Genomic DNA, 12,852 nt, shown 5'->3' on the forward strand with positions numbered 1-12,852 from the left:
AACCCCATGCAGAAGGGACGGCCCTTCCGCCCGCTGCGAGTGTGGGAGCATCACTTTTGGAGAGATAATTTTCAGAACATGCCCTTTTATAACAGCCTTCGTAATAGCAGAGAGCAGTGAATTTGAAATGCCATAGTTGCACGTGAACTAACTAACAACAATTGTACTTACCAGCTTCTGCTGAAGCAGCTTTCAGTTTTCAGAGAAAATGGTGGCCAGTGACCACACGTCTCTCTTGAAATCTTGGAACAGAGCCAGAACATGATATTTTTATAAGTTTTACTTATGTGGGGAGTTTGTAGACCCTGCAGCATTCTTCTAAAATCATGTGGAAGAAAAATATGTCCCAATATGCTTTGCCCAATTCCTTGTAACTCAGCTTGAGCTGTAAACTAATTTGTTGATGAACTCTCATACCCCTCGTAAAGTATAGTAACCTTGGAGAAGAGGAGCTATGTATTTAATTTGTTAGAAAATACTGAAATCACAGCTTTAATTTCAAAACTCGGTTCAGCCTTATCTGTTGAAACAGCGGCAACACTTTCACCCGTCGTCTTAGTTGCTGCTTAAAACTCCAGGAATTGTGCAAGATAGAAAGCTGTATTTCTGTGGTTTGTTGGTTTGAGTTTTTTTCCAAAAAATAGTCTTAAACTGTTCTTTCTGTAGCACAGTTGAAGTTTCATTATGAATTTGATAAGAATTTATACAGAAAATATTTGAAGCATTCTGCAATTAAAAAATGACAAGAAGCAAGTTGAGATAAATATCAACAACATTATTTTTATGTGCTTTGCAGCAATATTACTGTGCAAATTATGGTTAGGATTTGAAATCAAGTTCATACACATTTTGTACATCCAAGGTATGACTTAAAAATCACTGAGCATTTGGCTTCCATATTTTAGGGGGAGTATTTCTAATAATCCAGGAGAAGAGCAGAAATGAGATGACATCAGTGACAACTAAAATACAAATCTTTGGAACATTTGTGTCATAGTAGCTGTCCAAGCATCATCGTCATCTTCTGACAAACGATATCCTCTGAGGCTTGATATACAACACTCAGATATGCTTTTTCAAATACTTTGCTGACTGAACGATACATTTGAAAGATATTTGAGAGTTGTCTTTCATGCTTACATGCAGATACAAATCTTGCCTTACTGACCCAGGGAGAGGTATATGATCTAAGCGATGTGTAGCTCCCTCAGCAAAGAAGGGACACTGGATTTACCAGTTTTACAGTTCGTCTGTTACCTTATTTTGTATCACTTCATATCAACTCTTGCTTTAACATGCTTTTGACTAACTCCTGTTCCCTTGAGAGATTAATGCTTGTACCCCTTAGCACTCTTGAGAAAATAAATATTTAATGTAGTAAGATGGATTAATTTTTCATTTCACTGCTCATTGCTTTTCTTTCAGCTTCTTGCCTGATTACATCAGTGGTGATTTTGATTCCATTCAGCCTGAAGTCAAGGAGTACTACAAGGTCAAGGTAAATTAAATCTCTTTGATGAGTTGGTGTGTGTTAGAGCATTGTAGGATCCAACCCATTAGTGCCCCTGTTGGTCATTACGTGATTCTGGCTCCATTGGTTTCTTTGAGGCTTCAGTTGTGAAGCACCTTACAAGCTCGGATGTTGCGCTCTGCCTGGCACTGTACTAATGCTTAAAGTAAACATGGGAGGTGCGGTACTGCCCGAGTCCTGCGTAGGGTGCAGTTTCATAGCACCAGCTCAAGAAATAGATCGTACGTTGCTGGAGACTATAGCAACTAGAAACTAGGATAAAACTTCCTGAAAAATCTTGAATTCTTTTTGCTCAGATACAGAGCAATAAAGATTAACCTCCCGTGATTCCCACATGGCTGGCACCCACAGACTTTCTAGAGAGAGTTCCTCTGTGTGATTTTTTGCATGATACGGCTTTACCTTTTTAGCAGGAAGCTGCAGATGGAGACATCTGTCTCTTTCATCACCCACTGAAGCATTGAATTATGCCCCAACTACTTCTGTGCTTCACTAGTGGAGTACCCTTCTTAATGGGTTTTTGGACAAATTCCTGCATACTTTAATTTATTCCCAGTGTAGCCACTGTGTTTCCAGTGAGCAACATAAATGTAAACTCATATTTCCTAGGTCTTAAGGCTCAAAGTTCTGCCTTTAGTTGACTATTTGGTATTTAACGCTTTGCCTGCCTGTCTGTGTAGGCTTTTGTGCTGAGTGCAGTGCTTTACCCTCATGTCTTGGACAGCGGGTTTCTGCAAATTCAGAGTTTGCCTCAGCGCGCCAGCTTGCCGTTGCAGCAGGCTGAACTTGCAAGAGCAGTAAGTGTTTGATCCTTGTGAACTAGTGGACTTAGAGGTCTGTGATATGTCTGCTGCTGATTCAATGTGTTAGGCTGAAATTTGCCTAAAAGCTTTCCTGATGGACTCGGGATCAAATGGTTACAACAGAAGGCTTCAAACTGTGAGGGGAGGGCTGGAGGAGTGTGTAGGACTGGGTTTTAGTCCCTCTCTGAGCACATGGTTTTTTCCATGTTCTACCTCATTGGTTAGAAGGGAGAATCGTGTGGTGGCTGTCCATCTTGGGAGAACAGCTCAAGAAAAATGCTCAGGAATCTTTAGGTTACATCTTGGGAAATGAAAATAAAGTAAAAAGCTTTGGATTAATGCTATTCATTACAGACTGGAAATTCATGATCTGTGAGTAAATGGGGAAATTGCAAAACTCACTGCTCTGTTTGGCATGGACAATGGTATTAATGCTTATGTAAACTGCATGTTGATAGCTAGGTGAGACCTACCAAAGAATGTGGGTTAAGGATTTTTCAACAGAGAGAGAGGAGATGGAAGAGGTAGGAGGGGGAAGAATACAGTAGGATGTGGAAAGGGATAAGCTAAGCTAAACTAGTATTACACGTTTTCATGGGGATTGCTTTTCTGGCCGTAGCATGCCTTTTGTCAGCTCCAATGTAGCTGATTGTTGATGTGCAGTTTACATCATCTCTGCAAACGTGTAGTGAACCATTCTGCTTCATTCAGAGTTTCTACACCCGTGCAAGTGCTGGGCTGTGATAGGGTGTAAAGGAAGCAGTATTTCATCAGGATCGTAAGGGTGTAATGAAGAGCATAATCTAGCCTGCAAAATCCTTGCCTGGGGTCCTCATACATGACTGAGGAAAAAGCAGTTTGACTTTAGGATTTTAAGTTTGGGTGTACACGGTAGGAAAAATAATTTTTTGCATTTTTAAATTAAACTTCTGTAGTCAGGAAATTAGAATGGTAAATACTGGGTGGGTGTCTAAGGAGATCTTGAGCAAAAAATGTAATAAAACACAGAATTTGAAAGGAGGTGTCTCCTTCTTTTATTGTAAAGTACCTTGTCCAGTAAAGCATCCTCTGTAGTCTAGGCAATTTCCAAAGTCACTGTCATTTGGAAATGTGATATGTGATGATGGTAGGTTAGGGCTGCTTAAAACAGGCAGCAAGAGAACTTCAGGTGAGTAGATTGGCGTAGCGCCATTGACTTGAGGGAAGTATAGTGTCACATTGTGAGTTAGGGTTGCTTCCCGTGCGCTCCTTCCTCCCTCACTGAAACATTCCCTCACCCGCATGCAGATTTCACCCAGAGATGGGGTAAGCCGTTATCATTAGATAGTATTAATACATTATTTCAAGCATTCTCTTTTATCAATTGTTGATGATTATGAATGTGAAAATGGAAGAATTGTTGTAGTGAAGCTTAGACTGATGTGATGTTGCCGTTTTCAGTGAGCAAGTGGATGAGAATCCACAGAAATTCTACCTGCTAACTAACCGATCAGTATTTCCCTGTACAAAGAAAAAGCCCTTTCCCATGCTAGCTTTTGATATTCATGGTCAATTACTTTGACATTGGCATGCTCCTACAGCCTTCCCCTTCCCCAGTCTCACTCCCAAATACTCACTCTTGCTCAAATGGAAGGCCTGAACCATTCTTATCACGCAGAATTACCTGAAAGCACATACATTTGTCATGCGATATCACTCCAGTTTCATTTGCCCAGGGTAGTACTAACAATTTCATTAATTAGCTGGACTTATCTGAAGTTGAGCATGTTACCTTCAGACAACTAAATATTTATTTTTCCTTTGAAATGTGTCTCTGGGTAAACTTTTTCAGAGCTTTAGGTCTTCATCACAAAATAAAAAGAATATTCTGTTGGCATTCTCAATGCTGCTGCTCCCATTTACTGCCAAGCTACCTTTCCCGTTCCACCAGGCAGTGGACTGTCCTGCCTGAATTTTCCCAATCACATGCACCTGTCTTGAGCTGCTGCCAGTCCAGGGTTAGTAATGACTTACACTGTAGCTATAGCTTTAGAGTCATCAAAACTCACACTTTCTATGTACAGTATTTTATAGTGTAGTGTAGATTCTCATGTCTTGATGCCCCGTGCTTGTTTCCATATATACCTAATGTTACTTATTCCCAAATGTTGCACAAAGGAAAGGTGACACTTTTTGAAGGCACTTACCTGGGGTAAGTCAAGAGCTCTGCTGTCTGGCTGTAACATTACTGTGGTCTGCGAGGAAGTGCCCCCCTATTTCTATTCCTTTGTACATGTATAACCAAGTAATTCATCATGGCCAGCAGAAAGAAGGAGCTATCACATGCATGAAGTGAATATGAAGGAAAGTGAAGCAAGCAGCAAGTGCTGAGAGGTATTCACCCTCTGCACTCCCATCTGCCTTTAAGTATGACGTACAGTGAAAAGTCGTGGCAACTTTTCTATCCCTTAAGTCTGACTTGATTGCTGTAGAGTCATTTTCCAGCTGAAGGGAAAGTGGTGCTGAAGGAGCTGGATGTTCCTTCGGTATTTCAATTGCAATGACTTAATTTATACCAGGAATTAAAGTGATTTTTATTCCTTTGTGTTTATGAAGCTGAAGGTAAGGTTTCCTGTGGTTTTTATAAACATGCTTTATGGTTCTGTTAAGTATTACATTTATGACAGAGTCCCAGAGTGACCCCCCATGACACCCCCCCCCTTTTTTTTTTTTAAGCTACCTATATTGAGAGAAATTAATTCATTATGGCTTCTTTTATCTATCTGAAGATACCATGCCGCTGGTTAAGAGGAGTTACTTTTTCATAATAAAGCTTATGGATGTTAATTATTGAGTTATAAAACATACTCATTTACAAGTGTTTGTGTCAAAGACAGCCTAGTGTAGTGCTGAGTAAGAAGGGGGAGTATTAAATTCGATATGTGAAACTAATTATGATTCTGTAAAGTGTTGTCTATAAGCAGTTGTATCATCATCACAAAACAATGACAGGCCTGACTCCTCCATTGCACCAGCTTCATGCCAGGATGTTGCCACTAGATTCGGAAGGTTTTCTACTTCATTTAAATGATGAAAGCAAGAGCTAATATATGCCATTACAGGAAACAGGGCATACAGATTGCCGAAGCCAAAGGGTTTTACTGGAAGGGATATCTTTAAGCCAATTTCTCTGATGTTTTTAGTTGAGCAAGGATTACATGATAAGTGTTTCCATTTTCCCTTAAGGAGGATTATCGCCACTGTGTTGGGAACGTCATTTAAATAAAGTTCATAAACATGAAGCAAATAAATCCAGTTTATCTCTGTTAGGTGTGGCATGCCATAGTTAGTGAAGAGATCTAAAGGCAAAAGTGCTTTTTTTTCAGTTGTGTTGGAAAGTAATAATATAATAGACTTATGAGTCTAGACATGTAAGTGATGGGTTAGGCGTGTTATGCTTTTGGGAGAGAATAAGTAAGCACGTGTCATATGTTATTCAGCTTTACTTTTTATTTTCTGCGGTCTTGGTTTTGCCTTATTGGCTTATCAAGTAGGTACTTGTAGTCTTTTACTCTTTATATTTAAAAAATACTGATTATTTCCCCCATTTCTTAAAGAGTTAAATAATGTCAAAACCAGGTAAAACTGCACCACAACTGGAAATGGAGTATCATGTTTAAATTTTCCTTTTTAAATCATATTGCACTACAAATGAAGGATAAAGCATAACAATTCAATATTCTTTATTCTGTATATTTTCTATCATTGTTAAAACAGATATTGAGAGGAGTTTTTGTACTTTCATGATAAATATGCATGTTCATATGATCCCATAATAGATGCACTGGCAATCTTCCTCTGTATAGTCTGAAGTGCATTGGAAATGACACTGCACAAAGCAGGGAGGACTTGTGGTGATATTTCTGTCATTGCAGTTTCATCTGTTTCTTGCTTTAGCTGAGTGTTTCTATTATTGAAACCTTTTAAACATTACTTTGAAGTTAAAGCAGCCATTTGTATTGTTATGCCTCAAACAAGGCTCAGTTTCTGAAGTTTTGAGACCAAAGACATTATCTAAAATTATACAAAATCTGTACTTATGCCTAGGAGCAGAAGGTTGAATCCAGTGCCCTTTGAAATCCAGATTATACTATTCATTAAAAATCCAGTTTGGCTTTTCCACTAAGCAAACTTCATGTGCTTTAAAAGGCTTCTGTAGACTTAGTAGGCTCTGCTTCAGATCTGTAATTAAATGCTGTGAACTTATTTACAAGTCCACTGTTTTCCTATTCTCTTTTCTTTTTAAGCCCCATAGAGCTGCTTATTTTTGCAGGCAGTTCTGCAGCTGTAGCACTTTCCCTTTCCTTTTTCTATTACATTTCCAGGGTTTAATGGTTATCAGGGCTGTAGAAATGCTTAATAGGTATGGTGTGGGTATTGTCTTTTTGTTCTATGATGATGCACCTATAATTAGATTTACCAAACGTATTTGTAGCAGTGAAGTAGTGCTTGTACATCTCTCTAACTTCTAAACTTTCTTACTAAACTGCATGTTTTAGTGTCATATTTCCTGCTTGCTTTCTGAGGCCAAAATTTTTAATAATTTTGGGAAATCACAATGTGAATTGATTTCCCTCAGTTATATTATTATAATTTAAAAACATTAAAAGATTTGAGTTTTTCTGTGACTATTTTAATTTACCTTTTATCCCTAAATGTTAGTATTTTTTCTAAAACTGATTTTTAATACAGGATGGGACTTTAAATATTAAGAAGTTTGACTCATTTAAAGTATTCTTGTTAGACTGAACAGTTTTCTAAGAAAACACAGTTCATTTTAGGGCCTAATTCCTTTGTGAGAGGTTTTAAGGTTTCAGAAGGAGCTGTAAAAGTTGTGCATGTGGATCTAAAACAGTTCAGTCTTGCTGTTGAACAGGCTACTCCTACTTGACAATCACCACTTACGCTTTCAAGCAATCCCTTGTTTTATGTGTCCTGCTGAAGACGTCTCTGACAACTGTAAAAAGTGTTGTGCCTACCTCAGTTCAGCTTCTGACATGTTGAGGGTGCTCAGTGCTGCCTGGACTTACAACAAAGTTATAAGCTGTAATTGTGTTCTACTGATGTACATTCATTGAAAGAGCCTCAGTGTCTTAATATAGATAGAGGTTCATCAAGTTAAAATTATTTATAGGGCTGGGATGGTCCTGTTATTAGTAGTTCAAACTGTATATGACTGTATATGCCATTTAGGATTTTGGACTGGAAGCTTTCTGTATGTCTTAGTCATGCAATTATTCAAGGGGAGCTTTCATAAAATGGTTCCAATTCTTGAATAGTATGTCAGAGGTCTCGTCAAGATCGCGTTTCCAGGTGAGTTGTGTGGGTGATTTGGGTTATGTGGATTTCTTATTCATGCCAAATGAAAGTAATATCATAATGTTCCAGAAATTTCATAAATTTGTAAGAAACACTGTGCTCAGTGGCACTTTACTAAAGATGAACATGACAGACAGTAACACTAGGTCAGACCAGAGGTTCATTCAGCCAGTGTCTGGTCTCAGCTGGGCTGGTACAGAATATCTTTGAAAGCATATGCATGCACAGTGATGCTTCTTTGATACACTTTTTCATCTCCCAGTAATATACGGCTTAAAGATTTCCCAAGTCAGAGGTGGTATCTTTGTGTTTAATCGCTTCATAGATTGATTTATTTTTTCCCAAAATTAGTCTACACACTTTTCTTCAAACTACATAGATGTGACTGTGCAAGCATCCACAAAAAACCTGTGGCAATATGTTCCCCACTTTATGTGTTTACTAGGGAAAATATCTGTCTTCTGGATTTTATTTTGGTTTTGAGCTTGACTTTTGATAGTCACGTTTAATTCTCCTGAATTTTCATATTGTGATAAAGAGTGGATGAACATACTTCAACCTTGTTTTCACTCCCGTTCTGATTGTATTAGTATGATTGTGCCCAGCATTTCTGTAGGTATGGAGGCATGTGTGTGTGTGCACAGATAAACCAATGGAATATTGCATACGCTGTCAAAGTTATGGCCTAAAATTATGTACAGCCTGTACAGATGTTTTGTGTCCTGCTGAGTTAATATATGTATAATGGCTGGGAAGTCCTGTTGAAGACAGTCTTCCGTAAAGTGAAGGAGTTCAGGACTCTAGGCTTGCGCAGTACTGTTCTTATGTGCCGGTGAAAAACAAAACCAAGATAAATCTCTGTCCAGTTCTTAATATCACTCTTTACACTTTCACCAAGGTAGCAGTTTCCAGAAAACAATAGATCTGTTTAAATGCAGGTGAGATTTGTGGAAAAAAAAACAAATTCAGTTATACAGCCCCGCATCTTTTTAAGTAATGTGTGTTCTTTGTGTTATCTCCTGGAGTTGCACATCACTTCTTTCAAACCTGAAGAAACAGCTAAGTCCTACTTGTGTTGTAAGATCAATAGAATATCATTGAGATTCAGCAAGATTTGAGGTCATTGGGAGTCACTGTGTACGTTTATTAGGACATGAGTTAGCCCCTAATTTATCTAGTAGGGTAGAGAATGCAATTTGACCAAGTTCTCATTCCTTAAAAAAAGTGCTACTCTATTTTCCTTTGCAGTATTTTTCTGCTTGTTATGTAGCTTTGGGAGACAGTATATAGAAATTAAGAGATCAAACTTTTATTAGAGGTGGTTTGTCTTTCTTTTGCTTAGGTTTGAAATGACAGTTTGCAGGTTGAGTTGTTTTCTTTCTTCTCACAAGTGCCTTAGCTGAAACTCAACTGCCTGACAGCAGAATATGCAAAAAAACAGTGCACCACACAACAAAAATTATGCTGGTGGTATTTTAGTCTTGCATCCAATTTCAGTTTAATATTATGTCGCAGTATGAGATTTATTTCTCCCTTTCATTGGTTATGGCCTGAGGAGGGGAAAGGGTAGAATCTCTATTGCAACAGACGTTTGAGTTACTTCCAAGAGTTTTAAAAAATTTAATCTGGTGTTAATCTCTGAAAGAAGTCATTACTCTGGTATGTCAGCCTGTGATGGAGAAAATAACAGAAAAGTTTAAAAAATAGAAATGTATTGAATTAACTTCATTTCCAGTGCAAGGAACAAAAAAGGTGTTTTAAACAATGACAGCTTAATCTGGAGAAGGAAATTGAACAGAGTTATTCTGTGATTAAGCCTCTTCACACAAAAGAGACAGCTTTAATATGGTACTAGTGGTTGAAGACTCAGATGATAGGTCTTTTTAGATGTAAGTGTTATACATCCATCTTTTCTTTTTAGAGAATTTAAGAGAAAATTGTTCCTGGAGCACAAGGCTCAGTGCCTGTGGACTGCTAATTAGAACAGTTTCCAACAAAGCTGCAGAACCCACAAGCTCACAGCTCATCAAATGTTGCTGCAAACTCAAGTTCAGCCGAAATGCTCTGTGGGATTTGTAAGCCTGATTCTGTTGTGGGGGAGCCCATTAGCTAGCCAAAGCACAACTCTGGCCAACAACAGGAACACAAACCTGATCATTAACCAAGAAAAAGATCACCAAAATCCTGATGCTACAATTTTTAAGTACTTTAAGAAGAAGCTTGGCAGCCTCTGCAAATGATTCTATTGTGCATCTTGCCAAAGAGCAGGCAGCTCTCATATCAGAAGCAGAGTGAAAAGATGCAGTCTGTTGCTCATTTCAAAGTAGGAAGGTTTGCTGGTGGCCTGGAGAGGAGGAGGAGGAGGAGGAATCCTTCTAACATGCTTTCAGGGACCTGTAGCGAGCATTATGGTTAGTGCATTCCCTTGCTTTAAAGGGAGTGTGTGGACTACTCAGGATCATTCTCCCTAACCTCCAAACTCCAGAGGCAGATTCACCAAGGCCACCATAAACTTTGCTTCTTCATCTTTGACACAGCTATAAACTTGAAAAGGCACAATAAATTGGGATACGTGATCCAGGGCCACCATGTCTTTACTTACCACAATGTCCTCATGGTGTTTACACTTCACTTACAGCAATACAATTACAAAGCCTCAGGGATGACAGTCCAGATGCAAGATTTGGTCTGTGTTCATGCAGATCGATGAGTGCTCTACAAGCCTCCAAATGGAAAAGAAAGAGAAAATGATGTATGTTGTTCAGGTAGAAAAGTTAAATGCTTTTGTAGCTTGTCAGTGAAACAAAGGATGAGCTAAAGCTTGCCTGTGTTAATTAACTTAATCATGGAAGTGTAAGATTATTTGGAGTTTTGATATGAACCAAGACAGAGGTGGAGTCCAACAGGAAAATTCAAGTGCAGCTTCTGGAGCACAGATGGTTGTTTTTCCTTAGTGAATTTTGATTTGGTCAAAAACATGCAAAATATAAGGTTTGGTTTTATAGCTGCACTCAGAAATAGTGCAAGATGATAAAAGTTGCAGTTGCATATACCAGGAGGAAATTTAACTTAAGATGTAATTTTTGAAAGAAGACCATTAGTGGCAGAGAAATACCATTACTGAGTGGGGTGGAGGGGAATGAAAGAACTCAAGTTCTGGCAGCTTTAACTACAGCCGGGTGGGGAAACCTCTGCAAATTGGAATATTTCTCACACTTACCTTTCTTGGTACCTTCTCCTTTTATTTTTCTGTCCTGTATTTCCTGACTGGAATATTCTTTTGGGCTCTTGCTGTTTTCACTGTCATCAGTAAGCATTTGAAGCTCTGGTTTTCTGTTTAAATTCTGCTGTTTTCCTTGAGTGCTCAGTAGAGCCCAGCAAAGAGGGGTTGGATGAAGGTTTGATAAGCTGACTGTGCAGGAAGCTCGGCTGAAATCTGGTGAGTCTCAGGACCAGTGTGAGTTAGTTTGTGTTCTGGTGTGCTGTTGGAGTCCTTCATTTGAAGAAGCTGTGATGGTCTTTCATTAAAAAAATAATAGAAGTTCTTTAAGTCAAATAGATTTGGAGGTATAATTAGAAAGGGAAACAGTCCCCTATGTGATGAAATGAGTTAAAAGAGAAAAAAGAAATGTCAGGGGAGAGGAAAATGAGGAATGGAAACTGAGAAAAAGGCAGACACTCTTTAAAAAGTTAGAAAAAGGTAAGCATTTTAAGAGAGAAAAATAAAGGTTACATCAGCAGAGGGTGGGAAAGAGAACTGGATAGAAATAGAAAAATTTGCCTGACACATCAGCAAATTAGTTCTGCTGTCAAATTTTTTTTCAGCTGTGAAGAAGTGAGTGTGATAAGATAAGCACACACGCATGGAAACCATATTTTTCTAATCTCAAGATTTTCAGTAAGATTTTCAGTTTATTAGGAATGAGTGCAGGATGGTTGTTTTCTGGGGTTTTTTACTGTTTTCAGATGTTTTTGTTTGAAGTTAAAATAGGAGGACCTATGTTTATTCCAACCTTGACCAAGCTTTGATGGGAGTTTCATCAGGTGAAGAATAGAAAATTGTACAAGGAGCTTAAAACATAAATAACTGCAATGGAAGTTGGAATGCATTTACAGTAAATTTACAGGTGTTAAGACTATTTTGTCCAAATTCTGCAGCAGCTGCTGCTGTAATATATAATGTGTCTACACAACTGTTAATCCAATTGAAACAACTAATTTAGTAAGTATTTACTTTGCACTTAATTGATAATAACCCTTCAAGTAAGGAACTAGCAATTTACTATAAATTGCTAGTTAACATTACCAGATTTTCATTTAATTGATAAAAATGTAGCCTTCAAGAGGAGCCTTCTTTTGAGAGCTGAAAAGACCTTCCTCCTTTTAAGCTCAGCAAGTGGGATAACACCTTCAGAGAACAGAGTAGGTATTAAACATGGGATATAACTGCTTATTGTGACCCAGCTCCATTTTTTTCTGGCATTTAAAAGCCAGAGTCTTTTGACATATCAATATGCAGGTAAAGTCTTCCATTTGTTTTGTTCACCATCTACTGTTTCAACATATAGTGAAATATAGCAGCTGTACTTTAGTGCTTTAGATACTTTACATTTTAATCGCTATTGAAATGGTATCGGTAGGAAGAAGTCAAAATTGGAGACCGGCTTATAGAGGCATCTCAGGGTTTGCAACAGACTAATAATTGTGCTGGATGTTACTGTCCTAGCTGGGACTCCTGTACTTCTAGCACTCTGTACTAAGCAATTTCCTGTGGACAGAGGGAAGGTATAATACCTTATCATGGTCTTTGTGGTCCTGTCCCCTTTCCCTGCATCCAGTGGTGACTTATTTGGATCCTTCCTCAAAAAATAGTTCTGAGAGGTAAAATGTCAGCCTTTGCCTAGGCGATTTGATGGGATAATAGTGCTCACAGGGGAGGACTGTATCCGTTCTGTCTTCAAATCAAACATGGGTGTGTTTCTTGTGACTTCAAGATACATTTCCTAGTGGAAATTTTAACAGGGACAGTAGCGGAGCACGTTCAGGCATCAGAACATGCTCTGTGTTCTGTATTTATCGCAGGTTTTTGGAGCAAATAAATGTACTCATCAATACCTAAAGTACCTGCAGAGGTGCATTTCTGATCTGGCATCAACAGTT

General features: G+C 38.4%; 1 protein-coding gene across 1 annotated transcript in view; it reads left to right on the plus strand.

Moving 5' to 3' along the window:
• The window catches only part of TPK1 (thiamin pyrophosphokinase 1), a 319,400-nt gene that overhangs the window by 154,181 nt on the left and 152,367 nt on the right, over window positions 1-12,852 (plus strand). The window contains exon 4 of the mRNA XM_072853402.1: window positions 1,426-1,498. Coding sequence (XP_072709503.1) covers window positions 1,426-1,498 — 73 coding nt within the window. The remainder of the gene's footprint in view (window positions 1-1,425; window positions 1,499-12,852) is intronic.

This window comes from Ciconia boyciana, chromosome 2, assembly GCF_034638445.1.
Source record: "Ciconia boyciana chromosome 2, ASM3463844v1, whole genome shotgun sequence".
NCBI lineage: Eukaryota > Metazoa > Chordata > Aves > Ciconiiformes > Ciconiidae > Ciconia > Ciconia boyciana.